General features: G+C 38.5%; 1 protein-coding gene across 1 annotated transcript in view; it reads right to left on the bottom strand.

Annotated features, from left to right (window-relative positions):
• The window catches only part of LRP1B (LDL receptor related protein 1B), a 481,313-nt gene that overhangs the window by 369,828 nt on the left and 98,209 nt on the right, over window positions 1-13,276 (bottom strand). The window contains exon 3 of the mRNA XM_031057232.1: window positions 2,584-2,721. Within this exon, the coding sequence (XP_030913092.1) occupies window positions 2,584-2,721 (138 nt within the window). The remainder of the gene's footprint in view (window positions 1-2,583; window positions 2,722-13,276) is intronic.

The raw sequence follows: 13,276 nt of genomic DNA, 5'->3' as shown, positions 1-13,276 counted from the left end.
TCACCCCTTTGGAGTTACCTGTGCCCTGAAATGGGCTTTGCCCTGGTGACACCCCCATATTTCAAACCACAACTGATTTTCCTGGTGCTTGGACTGTGACTTATTTACACAGCACTGTCAGTGTCCCCAGCAAGAGATGATGTTAACACAGCTCTGTGACCAGCTGGGCTCCTTGCAATTCAATATTGAAAATTGCTGTTGCCTTCCTCGATCACAAACTTCACGTGGCCACCGTTAATTACAGCACAATTGATAATGCCACTCTTGTGAGCAATATAAAGGAAAAGCTAATGGTTTGGCTGGATTTCTGAAGTAACTTTGCAACTTTTGGCCACAAAAATGAGTTCAAAATATGACTTGTGTGTTCAAGACTCAGAAAGTAATGAGGAATGACTCAAAGGTCACCCAAACAATTTTCTAATAAAGATATATATATATATATATATAGAGAGAGAGAGAGAGAGGGAGGGAGACAATAATTACATGTCTCCCTGTAATTACAACCATAAGGAACTCATACCACATATTTGATATATAAGAATGTAACACAATGACACTTTAACTGACATTGTTTGTAACAAACTACAGGACCATAATGTAAAATTATGGTTTGCTGCATTCTTTGGCTCTGTTGACAGAAATGTGTCCACTGATATTTTCAATTCTGCCCCCACTAAGCAAGTAAAAATATGGAACTGCCAGAAAAATCAATATTAATGAGTTGTTAACCATTTCCTAGATAGTGACATTTCATTACGTAGGTGTTCTGTGTGGTCTAGCAGAAATATTTATTCAGAATGTTTTACCAAATTCTATGGTGATTTATTAAAGCAGACATTAATTTTTCCACTGGGAAGCTTTCATATTCATGTATGATAATAAAGAAAGGAGTGGGAATCAACATGAACCTTACAAAGTGTATTTGAGCATAAATTAAAAGGATGTGAATATAGATTGGGTGTTTTATGTGCTATCACATTCCAAAATACAGGACACATGTACAATAAGAAATGTAAACATATTCCGTGGCCACTAACATAGGATTGTACTTTTAGTCAATTCTTTTTTTTTTTCTGATTCCATTAATCTTGTGGTTTAAAGACTTAAAATACAATAAAAATATAAGAGAGTTATAATATAATCATTATTCAGCACTGGAGATTTTTAATCCTCAGTATTTAATCCAGAGTAATTTACAGAAAAAAATCATGAAATATTGAGGAACACAAATTTAAACAGAATTTAATGAATCAATACTGTTCTCTGAAAAACACTCACCTGCAACTTCAGAAAGTTTTAGTATAAGCCAAAAAAGTGCTCTGGCCAGTTTAACTTCTGGGGTTTTTTTTGGATGCAGGGCCCAGTGCTAAATCCGATATGCTGGCACAAATTTTGATTTTGTGTAATGCTCATTGAACGAGGACTATAAAACAGTTCAGCCTTCAAGAAAAGAAATGATTCCTATCACTGTGAATAAGAATTTTCATCTATTTTATGACAGCCTGTATCCTCACCTGGCTAGATAAAAATAACTATTTGTAGTTTTGTGAAGTCAGCAGTATTGCAGTGATTAATTCCAGATGGCTTTTTTTTTTTTTTCTAATTTTAATTTCTTTTTTCAATGTGGCTTATTTTTGGTGTGGGCTTAGATTTTGCTCTGACAGCTCTGAAAATATGTCCACATGAAATTTTAAATTCTAATTTAACTTTCTGAACTCTACCATTAATTGTATCTTTCACTGTATATTGTCATTTTGCATTGCAGCAGAAGTCCCAGCACCTGTCTCTGGGTTTCTGGTTTGGAACATCAGATCTGTTGAACATCATCAACAACCATTCATCTAGAAATCTGCTGATTAAAAATAACTGATTCAAGGTATCTGAGATTTGGCCCTAAAGCTATCCCCAATGCAGACCTCAAAAAGTCATCTCAGTTGAGCTGAGCTATTAAATAGTTGACCTTCCCCAATTTCTATTTAAGATTTCTCATTGTCAGAATTTGGTGACTACATTATTAAACAGTAGATTATTTGCATAAAACTCTCCTGAAACAAAATCCTCCTTGCAAAATAATGCTTATAGCAAATTTGATATATTTTATGTATTTATTGATATATATTGATAATGCTCATAGCAAATTTTATATACTTTTCAGTGGTTTTCTTCGACTTTTTTTTTTTTTTTAAGCAGAAGTTATAAGGAAGACAAAATTCATTGTGGCAAACATTGTTTGTGCTGCCCAACTTTTGCTCAGTAAAGTTTCCTCATCCTTCTTTTGATAGAAGAGCTTCCATCATATAAGCTTAGTAACTAATGCAGTAAAAGTCCCAAAATCTCTGTGTCTTTTTTACTTGCATTTGGTTCACACAAAATATTTTTTTTAATTAATTTGAAACACGCTTTAAATTAAAATACACTTCTGTCATTAAAATACGCTTCTATCGGTTTGCTTTTGGGTGTTTTACACATATTCACACACACATATATGCCTATATGTATTCCCAATGAGCAAATTCTGGTTCTCTTTGAACTCAAAAAAGAAAATGCAGTGGAAGATTTGAGGTTAAAGCAATTTTCACTCACCCCTGCAATGAACTCCTTCGTCGTAGCCATCGGAGCAGTCGTAGACCCCATTGCAGAGCTGGGACAAGTGGATGCATTTGTTGGTACCAATGCAGCTGATGAAGTTCCGGCTGCATTTGAAATCCAGCTCCTCAGGACCTAAAGAACAGATGGAAAATTTCTTACACATGTTTTTACGTGTGGCAAAGCAAGTTCTGCACCTTGTTTCCTTTTTAAAGCTAAGGGCAACACTCTGCGTATTAGTTAATTTTGAAGAATTTGTTCATTTGGTATAGTTTAGGGCCTTGTTACCACACATAAAGTTATCAAGAAACAATTAGTGCAATTACAAATCAATGGCTCAGAGGATTATTTCCTAAAATACAGGTGTTTTGCAGTTGCTAAAATAATCTTTGCAGACCCTAAAAAGCATTACAAGGTTTTCAATTGACCTGTGAATATCCTATCAAGAGTCATAACAGGAGTAATAGGGACCAGTATTTACTTCCACTGTTGTGCTATGCAGATAATTGTAGATATTTATGAAAATGCATATAAATTTCACATCTTTGTGGGCTGCATTAGATGAGAGAAACTGTTTGTCCATCCCAGGAGACTGCCTCAGAAACTGCAGAGTCCAGGATGGAAGGGGGAGGATAAGGATGCTGTGATTGCTCCCTTTGGGATACCACCCTAGCTGCAATCACTTCTCTCTGTCCCCTTTTCCCTGAAGTGTTTGGTTCACGGAGTTTTGAGGGAGCTTAGGGACTCTTGAGAATCACTTTTGTTTATCTCTTACAAATGGTTCTGACTGATAAAATCCCCCCCATAATTCCACACTATAAAGACTTTGAGATTTTTAACACAGCAAAGAACATTTAGAGGTCTGAAGGGTTTGGCTGAGTTAGAGGTTGAACCATAATTTATACATTGTACATTATTAGCTACTCACAGACCAAACTTCTTTTAGGAAAACAACTTGAACCTCCTTGATTTCTCACACTGGAGCTTGGGTCTATGCAGTTTGCAATAGTCCTTTAGGGAAATCTATCCTTGGATGCACAGTGCTCAAGTGCAAGATGCTTTCACCTCCCTCAAGGCACTAACTCCAGGAGGAAGGACAGAAATCACTGGCAGTAGCCGAAAGCTCTCTAATTAATAAGCTGGAAAATCTCAGCTTTCTCAGGTCTTGTCTCTTGGAGGCAGCAGGACACACCATTTGAGGGGAATCTACAACTTCTATAACAAATTGAGATGCCTCTCAGCACAGACCATTAAATAAAAAATCTAACATACAAAATTTGTCCCAATTAGAAAACGCCCAACAGCACAGGGCAGTGCTCTCCTTCCCCAAGCAAAGCAGGAGCCCCTAGCAGGGCCCACCCTTGTGCAGGAAAAAGGGATGCAGTGCCCTGCTCCCTCCTCTGACCTTCCAGCTCCACACCTGGTACCCCTGAGGGACACCAATGGCATCCTGGAGGAATTCCTGATTAACAGGGACACAGCATGCTGGCTCTAGGCATGGGAAGGTAATGCTTGTGTGCATGAATGTATCCTGTCTCAAAGGATTTGTGTGCTCCCAGGATGAAACCCAAACTATCCTCGCCATTCTCCGGGTTAAATACACGCAACTCAAATGTAGAGGGATTAAAATGTTTCACAAAGTTCCATATTCCCTGCATTTTTCAGTAAAATATAAGAAGAACTTAACAACAAAAAAACCAAAATTTATCCTAGATATCAGGATTTGCTGACTATGGTAATGAGAAAGAGAAAACCAGAGAGTTTGGGGTTTAGGCATTTTACTGCTCATTTTGTACCCGGGAGGCAGGACATCTCATGCCATGAAGCATCCCATGTACCTACAGTGCCTACAACCCCTGGCAGTGCCAGGACTCCTCCTGGACTGCTTTGACTCTGCAGACCTTCCAAGGAAGAGCATAAATAAAGCAGCCCAAAGCTCAGTGCCAGGTAGGTCATATAAAAACACAGGGTTTAATTTGATTCCCATCTCAGCTGCACCAGTACTTGCAGGAACCTGACATGTAAATAAACCAAACTAAGTTTCTGATTTGTGATAATTTGCTTATTCTTTGTGTTAGAGCATCTGTGATAGAATGTGAGGAGTGAAAAAGTATTTTCTTCTAAAACAGAGAACATTCTTTGAAAAAAAAAATAGATCTGTGAAGCATGTGAACCATGGTACCTACATGACTATAAACTTTAGATCACTAGAGGGTTTTCATACTTTAGCAAACAGAAAACTTGGGATCTGTGGCCAAAACTATAAAAACATATTTACATACATCCTAAATTTAATAGGTGAAAGAAGGAATCTCTTATTAACATTTAAACCCTTACTAGACTAGTCTGACACGTTTCTGTCTATCACAGTTTTGATTTGATGCTACTTGCTTTTAAAATACAAGATTCCTTCAGGACACAAGCATTGTGCAATTCTAAACATATTCTCTAACTCAAAATACTAATAGAGGAGCTTTCTAATTAAGATTTCTTTGATTGGGAACATAGGATGGGACACTGAAAAACACTCCAGGAAGTATTACTAGAATTGTTTTGGTTTTGAGAGAAACTTTGTGCACCACTTGTGAAAGGAGAAGACTGGAAGTGATTCCCTTATTCATATGATAAATTCACTTGTTACAAGCATCATGTGTGGAGGGCAACTTGACTTAAAAATAAAGATGAGCTTCAGTCCCAAAAAGTCCTGTTTTATAGAAGCTTTGTGACTTATTTTGTCTGCAAAATAACTCTAAATGGTAATAAGTCTCAACAATCAACACCAGTAGAATAGGACAGCAGATCTCCCTACCCACAATTTCTATGACCTCTATTAAAAAAAAAACTAAAAAAAAAATTAAAAAGCCAAATCAAGCTGCATGTTGTGATGCCTTTGAAGCAGCACTTGCTTCTCCCACTGAATCCTTCCCAGCTGCTGCACTTTGTGAAATGTCTAATGCAAATAAAGAAGAGTAGCTTTTTATCTTGTTTACTCCTCTTCACTCTCCCTTTAACAGACAGCCACTTCTGGCAGTGTTATCAAGTGAACTTGGGGAAAAGGAATTTAAAAGCGTTCTTCTTCAAAATAATCTCGGTGTATTTTACATCGGTGCAAGAATGCTAAGAATATAAAAGACTGATGGTGTCTTTTCTTCCCTTCAAAAGACATAATAATTCCTAGCCTTGCCAGTTGGTGGAAAAATAGTCAAAACTACTGGCTGCAATTATGGTAATACAGCATCTCGATGTTTCAAACATTCATCCTGGGATGCTGCTTGGAGGGCAAAGAGGATGCAAGCAGCTCAAGAGAGTCAGCTCAGGCAGCAGAATATCCAAGTGTTTCTGTCAGTAATTGTCTGGGAACAGATGGCTGAGGAATGGGGAAAGAGCTGAGCTGCAGAAGCTGAGCCAGGGCTATGGGGGAGCCCCCCAGGGCCATGGGGGAGCCCCCAGGGCTGCAGGCAGGGGGGAAGGGGGTTTGGGCACTGGGTGCTTCCCTAGGGACAGGGGGTGATGCTCAGGACTGGGGAGGGTACCAAGGCCAGGCACATTCTATGGCCAAGTGCACAGATTATTGCTGCTTTCCCTGAATATCCAGAAAACAACCTGTGCCCAGAGATAGACAGGCTGGGAATAGGAGAGAGATTCATTTCAGATCCAGATTGCTTTGGCTGTCAAATCACCCAGGAAAGCCATTTCTGATATGGTCACACCAGGTCACGCTCACTGGAAGGGAACGGGATGGTGCACCATTTCTATTGGGGACACAGAGTGTGGAATATGACATTTAAATCTGCAGAGTTGATTTCAAAACTTTATTCTTTAAAATACCTTGTTCTTTAAAAAAAAAAATCTTATTCTTTAAAATCACTCTTGGCAGCAGAAAACAACCTGTGACATGCAGCCAAAGTAACATAAAATATCTGATACAATTTTAATTGTGAGTAGTCTTCTCACAGGTGGGATTTTCAATTTATTTTCTGCCCAGTTCATTATCAAAAGCCAGGGGTTTCAAAAGTGCTTATCCTTTAGAAAACTTATAATCACAACATCTTAAAGTAATGTCTCTGCCCCTGCCAAGACAAGACATATTGTACCTTAATGAAGATGTTGTTTTCATGGGAAAATTAGATGGTTTTGTATTGGCTTTTGCTTTTTTTTTTTTCTTTAACTTACATATTTGAACTCTCACAAGAGGTTGAACACTCTGTATTAATTTCTGTAGTTATGAGTTGATGTAAGTGTAAACTAAACACACAGGGTATCTAATGGTATCACAACTGCTTTATAAAGTCAATTTTTACACAGACTAGAGACACATTTCTAATACCATTTCAAGACATTGAAACACTGGGATAAATGCATGGAAATGACTTAAAATCCTTACTCTGTGCTATGATATATATATATGCAAAGAAAGCATTTCATATTTAATAAGGATTTATGCTGCATAAGTAACCCCTTATCCATAGTTACTTTTATCTATATGCTTCATTCAACCGTGCAGACTGATAATTAATATAAATTTGAAGTCACCTTCAATCAAATCAGGTATTCAGCTGCCCATGTAAGGAGAATAATAAACATTTACAGCAGGATGTGGATAACTGAAAAGAGCAAAGTAGAACAGCACAAGAAGTGTAAGCTGTGACCTCACAGACACAGCATTTTATCTCCAAAATAACACTTCAAAGAAACAATAAAAGCAGTGGCAACCAGGGGCTTTGTGAGTTGGCAAGTGAGCAAATGCAGCTCCAGCACACAAAAGTCATGACTTATGACCAAAGCTAAGAGAGGAGTTAAGACTGTAGAAACCAACACCAAACAAACAGAAATAAATGAGAAAATGAAGAACTTCAGAAATCAGGAGATGCCTTTGAGTCACATTTACAGCTATCTGTGCTGTCTCCACTTGTCACACACCTGGTGACAAGTGTCTGCTCTTTACCTGGGGGTGTCAACAGCTCCTTCTGCTCTGCACAGGCAGCAGAAAACCCGGCCAAACATTCCCAAATCCTACCAAAACATTCCCAAATCCTACCAAAACAGCTACCCCAGCCAAACGTTCCCAATCCCATCAGAACAGCTACCCCAGCCAAACATCCCAAATCCAATTAAAGTATCTACCTTAATCAAACATCCCAAATCCAACCAAAACACCTACCCCAGCCAAACATTCCCAATCCCATCAGAACAGCTACCCCAGACAAAGATTCCAAAATCCCATCAAAATAGCTACCTGAGCCAAATATTCCCAAATCTGACTAAAACAGCTAACCAGCCAAACATTCCCAAATCCAACCTTAACAGCTACCCAGCCAAACATTCCCAAATCCCATCAGAACAGCTACTCCAGTGAAACATTCCAAATCCAAAGAAAACAGCTACCCCAGCCAAACATCCCCAATCCCATCAAAACAGCTACCCTAGCCAAATATTCCTAAATCCTACTAAAACAGCTAACCCAACCAAACATTCCCAAATCCTACCAAAACAGCTAACACAGCCAAACATCCCAAATCCAACCAGAACAGCTACCCCAACCAAACATCCCAAATCCAACCAAAACAGCTACCCCAGCAAAACATTCCCAATCTTATCAGAACAGCTACCCAAGCCAAACATTCACAAATCCCACCAAAACAGCTAGCCCAGCCAAACATCCCAAATCCATCAAGGACTTGCATGGATCAGTTTAAGCCTCCTCTTGAATCCTGTGCTCAGTTTTGTGCTCCTCATACATGACACTTTGAGGGGTTGGAGCGTGTCCAGGGAAGGAAATGGAGCTGGGAAGGGGCTGGAGCCCCAGGAGAAGCTGAGGGAGCTGGAAAGGGGATCAGCCTGGAGAAAAGGAGGCTCAGGGGGGATCTTCTGGCTCTACACAACTTCTTGACAAAAGGGCACAGCCAGGTCAGGTCTGTCCGTTCTCCAAAGTGATAGGACATGGAGTATCAATAGGATACTCCATGTCAATAGGAAATGGAGTCAATTTGCACAAGGGGAGGTTTAGATTGGATATTGGGGAAAAAATTCTGCCTCAAAAGGGTGATCAGGCACTGGGACAGGTTGCCCAGGGCAGTGGTGGGGTCACCATCGCTGGAGATATTTAAAAGACAATGTGGCCCTTGGAAGCATGGCTTAGTGGTGAACACAGTGGTGCTGCACTCAATAATCTTAGCAGGCTTTTCAGACCTAAATGATTCTGTGATATATAGTTTGGTCAGTCAATAACACATAATAATAAAGAAAAAAAAATCCACATTAAAATTCCCTTCCAAAGGATGATTCTTAATTCTGTGCATTACAGCAAGAAAACAGCTCAAGAAGCTATCTGGCTGTAAAGCTTAACAAGGCTCACAGTGGCTCACCAAACTCTCATTCCTGGACTCCTGTGAGACCCTTAGCACCAGAACTGTGCACAAATGAACTCACCTGTGCAGCACACAGCAGATGGATATTGGCTTTATGAGCACCAGAATTTTAGGGTAAAGCTCTACACTCCCCTTCTCCTCTGTGTGGCTTTGTACACACCAGAGAAGCAAACAGCAAGACAGTCTAAATCTAACATTACACAACAACTTTGATTTTGGAAATACTTCATTTCAAACCACAATAAGGGCTCTGCCAGCTCTGTTTGAGATGGCTTTGCAGCAAACACTTCCCCTCTGGCTCTGTTTCCTGCTCACTGCTTTCTGTGTGTCAGACACTTGCTCATCCTCTCTGCACAGATGTAAATAATTAACAGAGCCACAGGACTCATCCTTCCTTCTGTAATGGAGCTGATGGCCACTGGAGACAGGGGGAAAGCCGTGCTGAAGGTTGCACAGAAGCTGATGGAGAGGAAAAAAGAGGTGGAGGAAATCTTTCTGAAACAGCTCAGGGCTGAATCATTATCCAAAAACCCCTCTGGGCGTCTCAGGCTGGGGTGGGGCTGGAGGCAGAGCAGAGCTCTTGGGGGGTCAGGCCAAGAGCAGCCACCAGAACCGGGACCTGAATTAAGTGTGGTTTCCACCTAACATTAATGTTGCCACTAAAGCTATAAAAGCCACGCAGGTATTCAGATTTTTAATAGTAAAATCAGCTCATGAACAGGAAAGTCCATCTATATTCCTAAAAGAAGTTGGATTTCTGCATCGCTAAATTATCTCAAACTAGAAAATTCACCTAGCAAAGGGAGAAAAGATCACCTCCTCAGCCAACCTCCACCTAATGCTACCATTCAAAAAGACTGGGGTATTTTTGTATTTTTTCACTGAACAGTTCTAAATGTAACAATTTCTGGATCAAATACAGTGACAAAGTGGGGTGTTTTTTAGGTTTGGGGTTTTTTTTTTTTTTTTGTCGGTTTTTTTTTTTTCTGTGGTTTTTTTTTGTTTGTTTGTTTTTTTGGTTTTTTGGTTTTTTGTTGAAACAACATTCAGGGTGATCAGTGAAATCCATGGCCACAACTGGAACACCAAACTTTACCTCACCCACACTGTTCTGGTTACAGAAAAAAACAAACAAGTGATGGCAAAGAGAAGAGGAAAGGAACTGAGAGTAGTGTAGCCTGGGGAGTTCTAATATTCATTCTCTCAGTTTAAGGAGATCAATGTAATAAATAAATTAATATTTAAATAATAATAAATATAAATAATAAATATGAATATTATCAATAAGAAGTGAATATAGTGCTCAAGCACTGCAACACTGTACCAGAATGAAAACAAAGTTCAGGGGAGAGGGTAACACAAACACCTAACTTTATTTTACAGAGGAACTGACAAGCACCTAAAGTACAAAATATGTTTATGCTTGCATTTTTTTCTGATGCTAGTGAAAATTATCCATTCAAAGAACTGATGAGGTTGGAATGTCTACTGTTATTGTCAGCAGGGTTGCACCTCTCTGCAAAGTGACATTTTCATTCCTATGGAACAGGTTATAAAAATCCAGCCTTTACTAAAGTCAAGATAAATATCCTCATTTCTGCCATTTTGCTTAAATCAGAACCTTATTTCTACTGCTTCATATGCACATAAGACCTACTACCATGCTAATATGGTACCTCACCTTTCCCATTCCCATTCTATAATGTCCTCAAATTGTGAATATAGATATAAGGAACACGTGTTGCATAGTTTTTACATCTCTGATATGGCTTAAATATTCCTAAATTTCACATTTCACCTGAAAATCTACATGTAAAATTGCTATAAATAAAAAGATGTAGTCTTGCAATATTAGATAGTGTGGAAGATAAAGCATTATCTCACACAAGCTAACAAAAACCCCTCCTTGCAGTCAGGAAACACTAACCAAGATATTTATCTGTAGAGAAAAATGGTTGGTGTTTGGAAGCAAGAACAAAGAACCAACAAGAGAACACATGTAGCATGAATTTTTCTTAAAAATCAAATCTCTGCCTAGTTTTGCAAAGCTCAGTGCGGCAGTAGCTTATTTAATCTAAAAACAACAATAAAACAATTCTTGCCATTACAGTCTTCCATCACAATGGTCCAACATAATACAGTTATGCATCAATGCATTTTGTATCTTGTTCAATGAGCACAGCTTCAGCTTGAGTGACAAAACTTCCCACAGAGATGAGAGAATTTGTGCTCTTTGCCACAGACCCTAAAAATTAAAATCCTAATCCTAAACCCTTGCATGTAGCATGTATCAGAATATAAAGGGAGGCCCTTGTATGCACCAACATCAGCAAAGCCATTGCTAATTTATATTCCCTGTTTTTTTTTAAGGAATGGCTTTGCAAACATTTGTCGGTGATGAGGAGAAAGAAAAAAAAAAGTATGTTCTCAGGAAGCAAAAATAATTAATATTCTTTGTACTTGCAGGGACAAAAAAGCTTTGCTAATGGATTTTTTGGTGATTTACTACAACACACCACAGCAATAATTTATGATCAATGAAGTAAAAAATGAATATTGTCTCATGTAGATGGTCACTCCTCATTAGTTATAAGGAACCTATTTTTAAATTGGAGATTTTGATTTAATTAGTGTCACACATCTCAGGGCTGCCTTGGGCCAGCTGCTGTCATGCCTTGGTGTCTGTGTGTGGCACAGCAGTGGCTGCTGCTGGGGCTCACTGAGGAAATGGCAGAGGTGAACTGAAGTGTTAATTACCCAAACAATTAAAGTACCCAACACCAGCAACAGTGTAACACATCAACACTCACATTATAGATGTTTACACAGACAAAGTGTATAAATGTCACTTGTAAATGTTCCTTATAAAGCAGTGTAATTGTGCAATAGAACAGCTGGATGCAGCAGCCACCCAAAGCTCGGCAGCACCCCAAACAGACATTTTAAAGAGTCTGTTTGGCACTGTAAAAGTGTGTGTGACACATTTACACACATCATCCCTCTCTGCACAGACCTTTCCATCGAGCTCCAGCTCAGCTCTTCATTAGACACAGAGATTGTATCAAAATAAAATCCCCTTAGAAGAGGATTTTTAGTGGATCACAGCAATACCAAGGCTTGCACCTTATGAACATTTATGCACTCCCACACAACCTCAGAAAAGTCTATGGACTGAAGAGAAATTTACCAAGCTCACTTTTCCATCAGCACAACTGGAATTCAAATACACAAACAGTTTTCAAGCCCTAAATAACACGAAACTTCACAGGGTTGGATGAAATTTGTAACATAAGACATTTTTAAAAACAAGACAGGGCTAAAACATGCATTGTTACTTTAACTCCTAACTTTAAATAGCAAAACACAAAGTTTTCATCTCATCTGCAATACTTTAAGATTCTACAGCAGATAATGTTAGTATCAACATGGGTGTTTTATTTATGATTTTGGGGTAAAAATTTCCCATTAAAATGCTGTGCTCTATAATCACATGAAAAATTAGCTTTGTGGGCCAACACTGTCTAAGTATTTGAGCTCTAAAAAAAAATAATCTGTATTACTGATTCATTTTAAAGATTATCTTATATGTTTAATTCAGCTTTAACACAGAAACTTAGAAATAGTTCTCATGCATTTTTAAACCAAGCTAGGCAGTTTGCAATCATAAACTTATTCATTTTTATTTTGTACACAGACATATAAATTGCATCCAATTAAAGTAAGTGTTTTACTTGGTTTTTTTTTTCTTACCTAGTCATGCACTGAAAGGATGAGAACCAATTTCAATTGCTCTAAGTACAAAATATAACACTATAAAAGATTTAATCAGCTTTGTTGGAGTCTACAGTGTGTCAAAAAGACAGAAATGGCAGGGCTTCGTGTTGTGTAGACATTGAGGATCCTATTTGACTGAGTATTGGCCCATAACTATAAAGTGATCTGGAATTTCTTTCATTTGGAACAAAAAATAACACATGTTGGTGTGTGTGTCACAGTAAAATTTCCATCTCTCACAACATCTATGTGTTTTCTCTTCCTTAGTGATGAAAAATAGGAGAACAACACCTCAGATGGGCAAAAAAATAATTAGAACAACTGGCAAAAGAATGCTGTATTGCTCACGGGAAATGTGAGATTAATAGTTCTTACAGACTTCTAAAAGGCTTTGTGGTGTTACAGGTACTGCAATTCAGAGAGAAAAATCGTTTCACGTGTTTATCAGCAAAAAAATTAAACAGCTTTCCCTGCTCATTTGAGTGCTCTTAGAATAATTCTGAAGAGGCATTATTGCAGGTGATTCAGCCCTGGCTGTATCCGTTTCC

This window comes from Geospiza fortis, unplaced genomic scaffold (assembly GCF_000277835.1).
Source record: "Geospiza fortis unplaced genomic scaffold, GeoFor_1.0 scaffold112, whole genome shotgun sequence".
Taxonomy (NCBI): Eukaryota; Metazoa; Chordata; class Aves; order Passeriformes; family Thraupidae; genus Geospiza; species Geospiza fortis.
Note: the sequence above shows the minus strand (reverse complement) of the source record. Positions and strands in the feature narration are given on the sequence as shown.